This window comes from Bubalus bubalis, chromosome 11 (assembly GCF_019923935.1).
Source record: "Bubalus bubalis isolate 160015118507 breed Murrah chromosome 11, NDDB_SH_1, whole genome shotgun sequence".
Lineage (NCBI taxonomy): Eukaryota > Metazoa > Chordata > Mammalia > Artiodactyla > Bovidae > Bubalus > Bubalus bubalis.
Window position 1 is genome coordinate 43,535,836 of NC_059167.1, and position 14,198 is coordinate 43,550,033.

General features: G+C 39.2%; 1 protein-coding gene and 1 pseudogene across 1 annotated transcript in view; both read right to left on the minus strand.

The window, feature by feature from the left end:
• The window catches only part of USP50 (ubiquitin specific peptidase 50), a 21,203-nt gene extending 14,820 nt beyond the window's left edge, over positions 1–6,383 (minus strand). Inside the window, exons 1-5 of the mRNA XM_006077784.4 lie at positions 5,305–6,383; positions 3,006–3,200; positions 2,589–2,784; positions 1,712–1,921; positions 303–445 (exon numbers count right to left, since the gene is read on the minus strand). Of these exons, the coding sequence (XP_006077846.1) occupies positions 303–445; positions 1,712–1,921; positions 2,589–2,784; positions 3,006–3,200; positions 5,305–5,372 (812 nt within the window). The 5' untranslated portion in view covers positions 5,373–6,383. The remainder of the gene's footprint in view (positions 1–302; positions 446–1,711; positions 1,922–2,588; positions 2,785–3,005; positions 3,201–5,304) is intronic.
• LOC123328045 lies at positions 3,562–13,458 on the minus strand (annotated as a pseudogene).
• Positions 13,459–14,198: the final 740 nt, after the last annotated feature.

The following is a 14,198-nucleotide window of genomic DNA, read 5'->3' on the forward strand; positions in this document are numbered from 1 at the left end:
CAGAGGCTAAAGGGAAAAGGAATGAGGGGTGGTTAATGATTTCAGAGTTTTTGTAGAGGGTGATGAAAAAGTTTTGGAAATACTGATATACAACATTGTGAATTGTAATTAATGCCAGTGAAATTATACACTTAAAATGGCCAAAATGGCAAATTTTATTATGTATATTTTACCACAGATTAAAAAAAATTAATATACCCAACACCATTGAATTGTACACTTAAATGGGTGAAATGCATGGTATGTGAGTTACATGTTAAAGCTGTTCCAAAAATCTGCTCACAAAATGTTAAAATCCATACCTTTTTAGGTGAAAGACAATTGTTTTTGGCGCTTTGGAAATAGTGGCCCTCACAGCTGCTTCTTGCTTGGTTTCACAAAAGGAACAGTGAATCTGGTTGTTCCAGGTCAATGTGTCTTGTTGGAAAAAACACTGGAGACAGTCCTATTGAGGAAAAACGCATTTGATGACCAAATCGGATCCACAGTAATCTGGGCTACTGTCTATATTAGAACTCTGAAAGAGCTGCAGAAACGTAATCCCCGGTGCTTTTCTCAAAGTCAAGTCCAAGAGATGCCAGCACCGCAAGATGCAGTTTGGATAGAATCCACCTGGCAAAGGAGGTGCTGCTTTCTCACTTAGTTACTGCAAGGGATCCAAATGTCCATCTCATTTCTAATCTCTGAATCATCATTTTACTATTTCTGATTTGTTTCAGAATAATACCAACTATGCAATTTCCACTAACCAAGTCAGGCTTTATTTGTCTCATCACAAAAGTGATCTGGTGACTAAAAATGGCTGTATCCCAGTATCTGGGGGTGGCCCATAATAAAGACAGCAGAACAGAGAGAATCAGATCTCATGCCCACAGGAGACATCACCAACCATCCAAGCCCCCTGCTCTGCAAACCACTGGCCTAAAGAAGTGAGCACAGATTGCCAGTGCCTCATTTAGAGGCTTTGGAATTCATCTCCAGCAGGCTTTACCAGTTTGATCTGAGGAAAAAGTACAGGTCTGAATAAGCAGAATTCTTTTCTCTAATTCTGGTATGTGAAAAAAGTTTTAGCAATAGATGTACTTTCATAATTGTGGGAAAAAAATATTAATGTGTGTTTTTCTGCAAGGAAACTTACTGCTCCCTGCCTCCTAACAGCCACCTACCTTTCACCAACACCTCCCACCCCTGCCAACCCCCCACCCACTCCCTGACCCTCCCCACTCCATTTACATATTAACTTTTGGTATTACAATAAAGAGGTAAACTAAGACACCATTCCATTCTATCTTCCCCCTCAAATTCCTCAGCTTATGTCCAAATATAAGTGGCACAAGACTAAAAGTCAAATTTATTTCTATCTAGTTTTCAATCTGGACCTACAGACCTCTGGGATGAAAAGGGGCCATAGAATTTTTATAAGTTTAAATTTCCTGTATGCACCAAGCCATCTCAATAGGTTGAATAAAGCCCACCTATCTATTTTACAGTGAGGCTGTTTTACTGAACGTCATCAGAGATACAACTGAATTCACAGTAACTTTTGGCTGTATGTCGCTTTTCTACAAAACACTGTCATCATGGGCTTCCAATTTTTTTTAGTTATGAAGTGGCTCCCCTTATACTAGAAACTATAGGAAACAATGCTGAGAAAAATCCAGGGCTGGGGCAGAGAGAGACAAAAGAGGTCTCCAGGAGTAAGAATTCTTACCTGAAGAGAGCACTTGTATTCGGATGGAATGGGGAGGGAGATGATGGTGAAAACTTCGTTCTTGTAGGTGCAGTTCTCACACTTTAAACATACGATGCTATAACTGAGCTGCCCTTCAAACAGCCGGGTGATGATGGAGGACTCACTGGCAATCATTTTCCTGCAGCATCTTGGAATGGATCTTTTTTCATATGCTTTTCTCTGGTGGTACTAATCAAGGGACAAATTCATGCCAAATCAACTATTGGTTATCAAAGTTGTTTTAATAGAATGACCCGATTTTTCTATCAGAATGCTACCCAAAACTTTAGTTTTGGATTCAGATAATAAATAGAATAAGATCTTAAGAGTATATAATAGGTATAATTTCTGATAATTCATTGATTTGCCTCTTTAAGTGAAGCCGAGGATGAGGATACCCTAACCCTGGTAAAATCCATGTCCGTGGTGCCATAAGCTGACAGCCAATGATACTGTGATATGGGGCTCTGGAGGCGGGTTTTCCTGGGAAGAGGGTAAGCTGCAAACTGGCTTCCGGTCATGCAAGTTTATCTAGCGGTAAGATAAAGGAATTGGATCTTTCCTCCAGTCCCTTCAGGTTATGTTTGTTCTCTAGCCTCCTATTGTTAGGGGAAAAAAAGTTTCTTAAAGAGCAAATGTTAAACTCCTGAGATGGCCCAATTTTGTTAGGCTTGTAGCCTGATGTGAATCTAGCTGATGCCCAGGAACAGCATTTCTGGGAGCATGTTCTGACTGTCCAGTGATTCTACAGCCTTAGCGAAATGTTCTAAAGGCGCTATGCTTTCAGTTGGTTCTGCTTTGGCAGCTTCTTTCATCACACCTCCTGCCCACGTCTCCCATCATTAATTCCACCTACCTTTTTCAGAGCTTCATGAAGTTCATTCAGGACATAAATCAAGAATTCCTGAGCATCTTGCTGCGTCTTTTTCATAAATACTGGGTAGAGGTTGCCAAGAGCTGACCGAAATATTTCTGGTGAGACACAGTCAGAGTCTCCAAGCCACATGTCTGTCATCACATATGCAAAGGCAGTGGCAACCTCACTGCAGTCCCTAAGAAGGAGGGGAAATGTTTCTGGCTGATCATGTGGCATCAGACCCCAAGCCTGATTCATTTCTTGGTTGACCTTCTCGTTTTACTCACCCTAGAAATGGGATCTGGGGCGCTGCAGCCTCTACTAACTGGTTTAGCCCTTTCCAGAAGGTCCCTTCCCTAACCTCACCTTGGAGAGCAGGGGTGGGGGCCGGGCCACAGGTAAGGCAAATGGTCTTACTTTTGAAGAGCATTAATGTACTTTCCCGAGAGAAAGTATTCCACCAGTGGTGAGATGCTGCAGAGACACTGTAAGATGGCATTCATGTAGCATGTGTTGCCCAGGTTCCGCAGGCCAGTCACCCTCTGGAGATGGGGCTGGTTCTCTTCAGCCTCGTTAACTGGGCACGGGTCATAGTGATCTGTGCACTCTGAACTGTGTTGGTGCCATGTGGAAAGAAAGGAAAGCATTTTGAAGAAACAAAATATGCACAAATGAAATCAGGCCCTCTCAGCCTCATGACACAAAGAAGAGTTCTTCCTAAGATTTATACCAAATACATTCCCTATCAAAGACAGAAGTATTTGGACTTGGAGTCTAAAACTGTGTTACTTGGCTCAGGACTCTCTGAACAGTGAAAGTGAAGTCGCTCAGTGGTGTCCGACTCTTTGCGACTTCATGGACTGTAGTCTACCAGGTTCCTCTGTCCATGGGATTTTCCAGGCAAGAATACTGGAGTGGGTTACCATTTCCTTCTCCAGGAGATCTTCCCAAACCAGTGATTGAACCCAGGATTCCCGCATTGTAGGCAGACGCTTTACCATCTGAGCCACCAGGAAACTCTGAACAGTGCCTGCAGCCAAACAAACAGAGATAAAATTTCTTCCTAAAACCAAAGCAAGAGGACAGAAAACACTGCCTTTTCAGGGTCCTAGAATCTGCTAAAAATGCAGACTTTCTTTTCTAAATACTATTTAGAGTATTTACATTTTTGCTGGACAAGTAATTTAATTATTATTACTAGTAATAATAATAATAGCTAGCAGTTAATAACAATGATGGAGAAGGAAATGGCAACCCACTCCAGTATTCTTGCCTGAGAAATCCTATGGACAGAAGAGCCTAGCAGGCTGCAGTCCATGGGGTCACAGAGTCGGACACAACCAAGTGCACATGCAGAGTAAAAATGAAAGTGAAAGTGTTAGTCACTTCTGTGAGCCCAAGAACTGTAGGCTGCCAGGCCCCTCTGTCCATGGAATTCACTAGGGAAGAACACTGGAGTGGGTAGCCATTCCCTTCTCCAAGGGATCTTCCAGATCCAGGGATCGAATCTGGGTCTCCCACATTGCAGGCAGATTCTTTACTGTCTGAGCCACCAAAGAAGCCAGCTATCATGTATTAACTGGCACTATGTTAAGCATTTAATATGAACTTTCCTATTTAATTCTTGCAACAATTCTATGGGGTAGTACAGTTATTTTTGAATCCTGTTTTACAGGTGAGATATCATATGTAAATGGTCTAGTCATTTGCCATGGTAATATACTAATGCATGTGCAGTGACTTGTAGAGAGAAGGGATATTTATCTATCTACCTACCCATTATCTGTCTGTCAAGTTATTTGGATTTATATATCAAATATTAGGAGTCTATATGTGTGTGTACACATGTATATGCCACATATACATTCAAGAGCATAATATATACACATATTAATATACATATATTAAGAGCACATACATGGATATATGTGTATAAATTATACACATATACATATAAACACACAAACATACATAGAGGGAGAGAAAGAGCACATACTTTGCAAAAAAAAAAAAATAGATCTTACTTTAAATTCTGACTCTGGCACTTACTAGTTACATGATCTGGGACTTTTATATGTCTGTTTCTCATCTATAAAACAGGATAGTGTTACTTGGCTTACAGGATTGTTCTAAGGATTGGATTAAATGATGCAAGGTGTGAAGCACAGATTACATAGTTAATAAATGGCAACTTAACTTAAATTTTTAAAGAAATGACTGATCCAGAATATCCTTAACAGTAGCTATGGAATTCATATGTCCATATGGATCAACCAGACCCACACAGAAGACAGTCCTTTCTCCACACAGAGCTGCTTTCTGTGATTGGGCTACTGCACCAGGCAGCCCAGTATCTTTGTCCCCCCGATTTTTCTTTCCACGCTTACTATCTCAAATTGGGTCTCCAGGAGACAGCTACCTCACCTCAGTACCTCTACTTACAATTCTGCCAGTTTGACAAGTTCTCTCTGTTACCTGGATGGACATTTCCCTTTTATTTATCAATATCATGGGAGGCCTAGACCTGTCACTCTTTAGGCATAACTATTAGCTGGATATTAAATAACATCTTCCCTTCCATTTGGGCAACCCCCAATGAGTCAAACCTGGAAAAATCATTCAAAATGCGGCATGTACCTCCTGACCCCTTAAGCATGGCTTCCTCCTACCACTCTAACTAAGCTTATCTAAAAAACTATAGTAGACAGAAGCTCACAGGACATAGTAGATACTGAAGTCGTCTTCAGGGAAAGACCGCTGTGAAGCCATTTCATGAAACCACATTGGTCTTTCACTTCTATTTAGGAGCTGTGTCTAATCCTTTTAGCTTCATTTCTCCAAGCCTGTTACTCGGGTTCTTTCTGTTTCTAATAAACAACTTGTATGTTCCTCTCTACTTTCAGTAGCTGCAAACTGATTTCATCTGTACTTCAGTTACATTCCAACTTGGATTTCCCATACATCATAATCCTTTACATTACACTTCAAGATTCTGCAATGTTGCCATTGATACTGTTAACTTGGCTGCTTTAAAACTTTCAAAGGTTAGATTTCAGAGAATTTACAGAACATATGACCCCTTTTCCTCCATCTTTCCAAGTGTTTATTGTATGTATATATTATACATTCTAACAAACACATTCACAGAAGATTTGCCTCCACATCAGTGGACACTATGGAAACCCTACCTGCTTAGGGCACTCATCCACTTACCCAGTGACCACACCTCTTCTAGGCCTTTGAGGGACTGTTTCCTATGGTGGAAAGAGAGACAGCAGTTTTTGCTGCTTCCCAAAACATATAACATTAGGATAGACTACAGTATTTCCCTTCATGCTCATCAACTAGAGTGCAAAAGAGGTTCATATTCACACACACACACCACACTAGTGCCACACGGGGCAAATAAAGTGTTCATCATAGAAGAATTTATAAGCTGAGAAATAGCAAAGCACACATGGTCTCCTGAGCTCTCATTTTCTTCATAGAGACCCATGCATAAGAAAGAACTTCAGTAGAGAGGGAACCCCTTGCAAAGAACCCCCCCACCTTAACGCTGTCTACAAAGCTAATACCAACCTGTTCTTCCTCTAAGCACACTCAGAATCTGTAAGCAGTAGGTAAAGAAAGAGCCATCAGGGCCAATTCAATTCCTTTCTTCTCAACTCTACATCAAGTAAAATGAATGAGATTACAGAAGGGGCTAACCAGGTGGCTCAGTGGTAAAGAACCCACGTGCCAATGTAGGAGACACAAGAGACACGGGTTTGATTCTTGGGTTGGGAAGATCCCCTGGAGGAAGAAATGGCAACCTACTCCAGTATTCTTGCCTGGGAAATCTGATGGACAGAGGAGCCTGGTGGGATACAGTCCATGGGGTTGCAAAGAGTTGGACACAACTGAGTGACTAAGCATCAGTTATACAAGCATACAAATGGAAAAAGCTCTTCAAAAATGTCAATATCAGGAAAGAAAGTAGGCTGACAACTATTTCAGATTAAAAAGAAACTAGAGAAACAAGACCAAATACTCAATCCTGAGTGGGATCCTGGATCAGGAAGAAAATTAGTATAAAAGGGTATTATTAGGACAATTGATAAAATCAGAATATGGATTATATATGAGTAATTTTGTATTTTGTTGAATCTTCTGAATTTTATAACACTGTATTCTGTTTATTAAAGAGAATGTCCTTGTTTTTAAGAACTACATACTGAAAGATTAAGGGGTAAAGGGGCATGATTTAAGCAACCTGCTTTCAAATGGATCAGAAAAATACACAGACACAGAACCATGATGAAAGAAGGGAAAAGGGAGTGATAAAGCAAACATGAAGCAAATGTAGCCCAAATGCCTACAACTGGTGAATCTGAGTGAAGGTATACTACAGTACTCTTCTTGCAATTCTTCTGTAAGCTTGAATTATCTCAAACTAAACAGTGACAAAATTAAGAATGTAGTAGACATACTTGTCATTTGGATTTATCGCCAAGATATATCACCATTAAGTCAAAAAGCAAGATGCTTAAGAGTTGCCTGTAGTATATCCAAATGGTTATCTATCTATCTATATAGATATTTGTACATTAATATATACCTTTATACTTATGTTCAGGCTACACAAAGACAATAAGAATACATTAAGACATTAAGAATTCAGGCATCATTTATGACACCTGAAAAAGGGATCTTGGCAACTAGAGAGGCTAACTCTTGCAGTTATTTGAACTTTGCAGTCTATTTACAGATGAGTTTCTTGAAGTCACCACAGTGGTGGTTCTGGAGGACTTGAATGCTATCATCCTGCTCTTTTTGGAGATGAATTTCTCCCAAGACCTTGTTTCTCCTAATCAATGTAGTCTGGTTAAAATTTCATTTTATATTTGATACTGGAAGATAAAAATAAACTTCATATTCACATATTGATCTTATATCCAGGAAGCTTTCTAAACTTTAGTATAATTTTTATTAATATATAGGTTATTTGGATTTTTTCAATTCTTACGCATTTTATTTTTTATCTTTCAAACTAGCTAGCACCTCTCATAAAATGCTGAATAAAAGTGAGATAGTAGGTATCCATAGCTCATTCCTGAACTGAGGAAAAGTATTAAATAATTCACCATTAAAAATAATACTTACTAAAAAAAAGAAATAAAAATAATACTTACTAAAGGCATAATTTGTTTTTTGAGAGTAGCAATCATGAATGGATTGTGAGTGTGATGAGGTTTTTCTGTATCTTTTGTGGTAATCATGAGATTCTATCTTCTTCATTCTGTTATGGTGGTTAATTATTGATGATGGTCATACATTAAACTCACTTTCTATTTCTCGGGCTTCCCTGGTGGCTCAGACAGTAAAGAATCCGCCTGCAATGCGGGAGACCTGGGTTTGATCCCTGGGTTGGAAGATCCCCTGGAGGAGGGCATGACATTTCAGAGAAATCTATCTCATTTGTGACATAGTATCATCTTCATGAATTGCTGGGTTCTGTCTGCTAATCTTTTGTTCAAGATTTTTGTATCTATGTTCATTGAGTAAAATCACCTACAGATTAGTATTCTTTACCATGTCACAAATTACCAAAAACTTAGTGGTTTAAAACCACTAAGGTAGTTTACAGCACTAAGTGGTTTAAAACCACTAAGGTTTCTGTAGGTCGGAATCCAGGCATGGCTTGGCTGGGATCACATATTTCATTTTGTTGTCAAGTGTCTTTAGGATCCTTCAACCTGAAACAGTTCTTATAAATCTCCTTGACTTTCAAGAATTTACACTTTTGAAGATTACTGGCCAGGTATTTTGAAGAATATCCCTCAATCTGGGTTTGTCTGATTTTCCTCATGATCAGATTCACTTCATGCATTTGTAACATACAAATATCACAGAAATGATAATGTTTTCTTACTGCCTCACATTAGATATTAGGTGCAACACAATTTTGATCTGTCCCAACACTGGCAATGTTAACTCTAAATCACTCAATTAAAGTGGGGCCTGCCAGGTTTCTCCATCATAGTTACTTTTCCTTTTTTTTGGGCTGCACTGTGTAGCTTGTGGGATCTTAGGTCCCTGACCAGGGATTAAACCTGAACACTCAGCAGTTTTAAAGTGCAAAATCCTAACCACTGGACCATCAGGGAATTTCTAGTTATTTCTCCTTTATGTAATCAGTGTTTTGTAGGGAAGACTTAAAACAGTAGAGGGGTTGCCAAATGGCGATTTTCTAATGCCATAATTCCAACTACATTCATCAGTTGGTCCTCTACTACAAAGAGCACCTTCTTACTTTTTAACACAGCAAGATCTTTCACTTACCTTGTTACTACCTCTGTACCAGTCCTGAAGTCAGCCATTTCTCAGAGAGCCCTGGTTCCTGTTGGAAGAGAATAGTATTTAGAAACCAAGATCTGGGAGCTAGGTGTACTCATGCTACTGCAGTATCACAGGCTCCCATTATCCTCTCTTTGTTTCCTTATTTGATCAGCTTTCCTGCATGAAACTTATCTCCTGTTGCTGCTACTACCCCTGATCCCCATCCCACTACACTACACACAGACACCATCCTTACTTACTCTGCTTCTCTAATACCCAACGTCAAGCCACTGCTGCCCCACAATATGAAGCCTAACTAGATTGGTCTCAACTATGGCTTTTTTTTAGATCAAAGTATGAATGAATATGGAAGAGAAGAAAGTAAGCAGGCTTTCCCTGTTACTTTCTGTTTCTCATTTTGATGGATTACTTTTCGTGTGTGTCTCTTCTCAGATTGCTTTAAGTTCACTAAACTGCTACAGAAACATAAGTAACATAGCTTTTTAACCTGAGAATGAGCATTCAAGTGTGGGGGTAGGGTACGGCTGTCGGCAACTGTAGGAATGCTTTAGTGGCTTTTCCAAGGAGAACAGTCTATAGAAAAGTGTGGGAGCAGAATTGTGACACACTTGGATAGACTGCAGGTGTTCTGACAGAGGCCAGTAATGCCCACTCACATTGTTTCATGCGAGGAGTCCAAAAAACACAGGCCTCTCCTGCAAATTGTGCCCTCCATGTCCTTGCAAATGTCTGTGCCCACCTTGGACTGAGGACATTCAAAGCAGATGTCCACACACATTCTCACACTACAGCCAGTTTAGACCCCTGCGCACAGCATCCATCCTCACGGTAGTTCAGGACAGGGAGGCCTCAGCCAGAACTCGGACACAGTGAGTGCACACAGCTGGCCCTTACAAGTGTGTGCATACACTCTGCCAAGTCCTTAGTGGTCTGGGGAGTCTCCCTTCAGACTCAGAGCTACTGTTACATCAAGACATGAACCAAGCAAAGAAGAGGGAAAGGATGGATTACCTTTTTTTAAACTTCCTCTTTTCTCCTCTCCCATTTTCCCTTTTTTCTAACTTTCTGGAAGCTGTACATTATTTTTATGTTCTATGTTTCCTTTACATATTTCAACAAATATACAAGTAGCCCTTATTACCTTAATATATTTGGATCCAAAGTTTGAATACCAAGGGATACTGTATTATCCCAAACTATTTAGTTTTGAACCTGTGGATGGTTTGTAATGAGTTTGTGTGAAAACTAAGTTTATCCAGTGTCTGAGATAATACAGTGCAAGTCAGGATAGCAAGGGCTACTCATACTTAAAATTATTTTTCAATGTCAAAAATTAAAATATATAACTTTACCCTAAAAGGTGAGATAAATATGCTTTACTACACCTTCCCCTGAACACTCTTTACATATTAAAAAAATTTTATTCTAATTTACTTAAAAAGATTAAGTCACACATAAACACTTCTCAGCAAGTATTTAAATCTGTATACTTCATAACCTTTTGCTCACCTCTGTATCTTTTATTTCAGGTCTTCCTATTTCAATCCTGTATTTTAAGTGAAGTGTAGTTGACATATTAACTTCAGGTATGGAACACAGTGATTTGTTTTTGGCCACACTGAGCAGCTTGTGGAATCTTAAGTTTCCTGCCCAGGGACTGAACCAGGGACATGGCAGTGAAAGTTGCCAACTCCTAATCACTGGACAGCCAGGGAATTCTGTGACCTGGTATTTTACAGATTATACTCATATAAAAAGTTATTACAAAGTATTGGCTATATTCCCTGTGCTATTACATCCTTGTATCTTATTTTACATCTAATAATAGTTTGTACCTCTTAATTCCCTTAACCAGTCTTGCCCTTTCCTCCATCCCTCTCCTCTGGTAACCAACTGCTAGTTTTTTCTCTATATCTGTGAGTCTGTTTTATTTATTTTTCAGTCCACATGTAAGTGAAAACATGCCGTATTTGTCTTTCTCTGACCAATTTCACTAAGAACAATACCTTCCAGGTCTATCCATGTTGTTGCAAATGGCAAAATTTCATCATTTTATGGTTGAGTAATATTCCATTCTATCATGTCATTTCCAAATAGTGACCGTTTTCTTTCTTTCCTTCCAATATGAATGCCTTTTCTTTTCCTTGTTTGATTGCCATGGCAAGGACTTCCAATATCAGGTTGAACAGAAATGCTGAGAGTAGGCATCCTTCTCTTGCTCTTGATCTTAGAGGATGTTAACTGTAAGTTTATTATAAATGGCTTTTATTATGTTGAAGTATGTTTCCTCTATGTCACCTTTGTTAAGAGTTTTAAATTATGAATGGATGTTGAATTTTGTCAAATTCTTTTCCTGCATCTATTGAGATGATCATGTGATTTTTAGTCTTGGTATTGTTAATGTGATATACCACAATAACTGACTTATGGATATTGAACCATTCTTGTATCCCTGGAATAAATCTCACTTGATCATGATTGATGTATGATCCTTTTCATGTATTGTTGAATTTCATTCACTATTATTTTGTTGAGGATTTTTGCACTTCTGTTTATTAGGGATATTGGCCTGTGATTTTCTTTAAAGTGTCTTTTATTTTGGTACCAGGGTAATGCTGGCCTCATAGGAGAAGTTTGAAGTGTTCTCTGCTCTGCACTTTTTTTGATAGTTTGAGGAAAGGTATTAACTATTCTGTAAATGTTTGGTAGAATTCCTCTGGGAAGCTCTCTAGTCCTGGACTTTTGTTAGAAGTTTGTTAGTTACTGATTCAATTTTAATACTAGAAATTGGTCTGTTCAAATTTTTTATATCCTTCTTGGTTTAGTCTTGGAAGATTGTATATTTTGAAAACCTTATTCACTTTTTCCAGGCTGTCCAATTTGTTGGTATATAGCTATTAGTAGTATTCTCTAATGATTGTTTACATATCTGTGAAATTGGTTGCATTAATAACTTTTTTCATTTCTAATTTGGGCCCTCTCTCTTTTTTCTTAATGAGTCTGGCTAAATAAAGGTTTATTGATTTTGCTTATCTTCTCAAAAATTCAGCTCTTGGTTTCTTTTTTTTTTTTTTTTTTTTGCTGTTTTATGTATTTCCACTCTGATATTTATTATTTCCTTCTTTCTGTTGATTTTGGGCTCTGCTTGTTCTAAATCAGGTCACTTATTTGAGTTTTTTCTTATTTCTTTTTTGTATGTGAAGACATTTTATTATGATTTTGCTATATATTAGTGATATACCCAATTGTGGGCTTCCCCAGTGGCTCACGGGTAAACAATCTGCCTGCAATGCAGGAAACCTGGGTTTGATCCCTGGGTCGGGAAGATTCCCAGGAGGAGGGTAGGGCAACCCACTTCAGCATTCTTGCCTGGAGAATCCCATGGACAGAGGAGCTTGGCTGGCTACAGTCAACTGGGTTGCAAAGAGTTGGGACACAACTGAAGCGACTGAGCACACACACACGTGCATACCCAATTGTATTTTCTCAAACGGCAAATGAGATTAAGGATAGTATTTCCCTTTGGATCCTGAAAACCTCATTATCACCTGTCTTTTAGAGGATTAGGTTTCTTACAACGTCTATGATTCTGTCCATGAGGATACCAATGGTGCTTAGTAGTAAAGAACTTTTTGCTAAGTTGTTCTATCGTGGGTCCTTGCTCAAAGTGTTCCCTTTTTTCTTCTAATTTGGTTTTCAGCCCTAGATCATGTGTTTCTTCATTACGTACAGGATCTGGCTGAGGCATAGGTTTTGTGTGTTCATATGGGATGTCCATGGAAGGGTAATAGCATACTATTATCCTGCCATCAGATGTCACAAAATTGTCTACTTTGCAATTATAGTCATCTGGAAGAGAAGACTATGTAGATTTATGACAAACACAATATAAGGTTCCATTTTGAACTCGAAAATAATGTTTCAAGCTAGTTCTGTTTGACATTGCCCATTTTACTGCTGCTATTGCCATGCTTGTCAGCATGAAATAATTTGAAGAGAAATTGTTCTTAAAATCTGCTTCTTGACTACTGCTCACCACAAGCCTGCCATCTTGCCTCTGAGATTTTTCTTATGTCTTGAGTTAAGCCTATATCAATATAACCTTCCTCCTTAGAACAGCTTTTGCTGCTTCCTATAGATTTTGGGAAGTTGTGTTTTTATTTTCATTTGTCTCAAGGTATTTGTTTTCCCCTTCAATTTCTTCATCAACCCATTGGCTTCTTTCTTTTTTGCGGACAAGTTGTTTAGTCTCTGTATGCTTTTCCATTTGTCCTTCTCTTGATTTCTAGTATTATACTGTTGTAACTGGAAAAGAATCTTGATATAGTTTCAGTCTTCTTAAATTTACTGCTAACTGTTTTATGGCCTAGCATGTAATCTACTCTGGAGAAAGTTCCACATGTACTTGAAAATAAGGTGTATTCTGCTGTTTTGGGATGGAATAGCTTGTGCTGGAGTCAAGATTGCCGGGAGAAATATCAATAACCTCAGATATGCAGATGACACCACCCTTATGGCAGAACGTGAAGAACTAAAAAGCCTCTTGATGAAGGTGAAAGAGGAGAGTGAAAAAGTTGGCTTAAAACTCAACATTCAGAAAACAAAGATCATGGCATCTGGTCCCATCACTTCATGGGAAATAGATGGGGAAACAGTGGAAACAGTGTCAGGCTTTATTTTCTTGGGTTCCAAAATCACTGCAGATGGTGATTGCAGCCATGAAATTAAAAGATGCTTACTCCTTGGAAGGAAAGTTATGACCAACCTAGATAGCATATTCAAAAGCAGAGACATTACTTTGCCAACAAAGGTCCATCTAGTCAAGGCTATGGTTTTTCCAGTGGTCATGTATGGATGTGAGAGTTGGACTGTGAAGAAAGCTGAGTGCCGAAGAATTGATGCTTTTGAACTATGGTGTTGGAGAAGACTCTTGAGAATCCCTTGGACTGCAGGGAAATCCAACCAGTCCATCCTAAAGGAGATCAGTCCTGTGTGTTCATTGGAAGGACTGATGCTGAAGCTGAAACTCCCAATACTTTGACCACCTCATGCAAAGAGTTGACTCATTGGAAAAGACCTTGATGCTGGGAGGGGTTGGAGGCAGGAGGAGAATGGGACAACAGAGGATGAGATGGCTGGATGGCATCACCGACTCAATGGACATGGGTTTGGGTAGGCTCCGGGAGTTGGTGATGGACAGGGAGGCCTGGCGTGCTGCGATTCATGGGGTTGCAAAGAGTCGGACACGACTGAGCGACTGAACTGAAACTT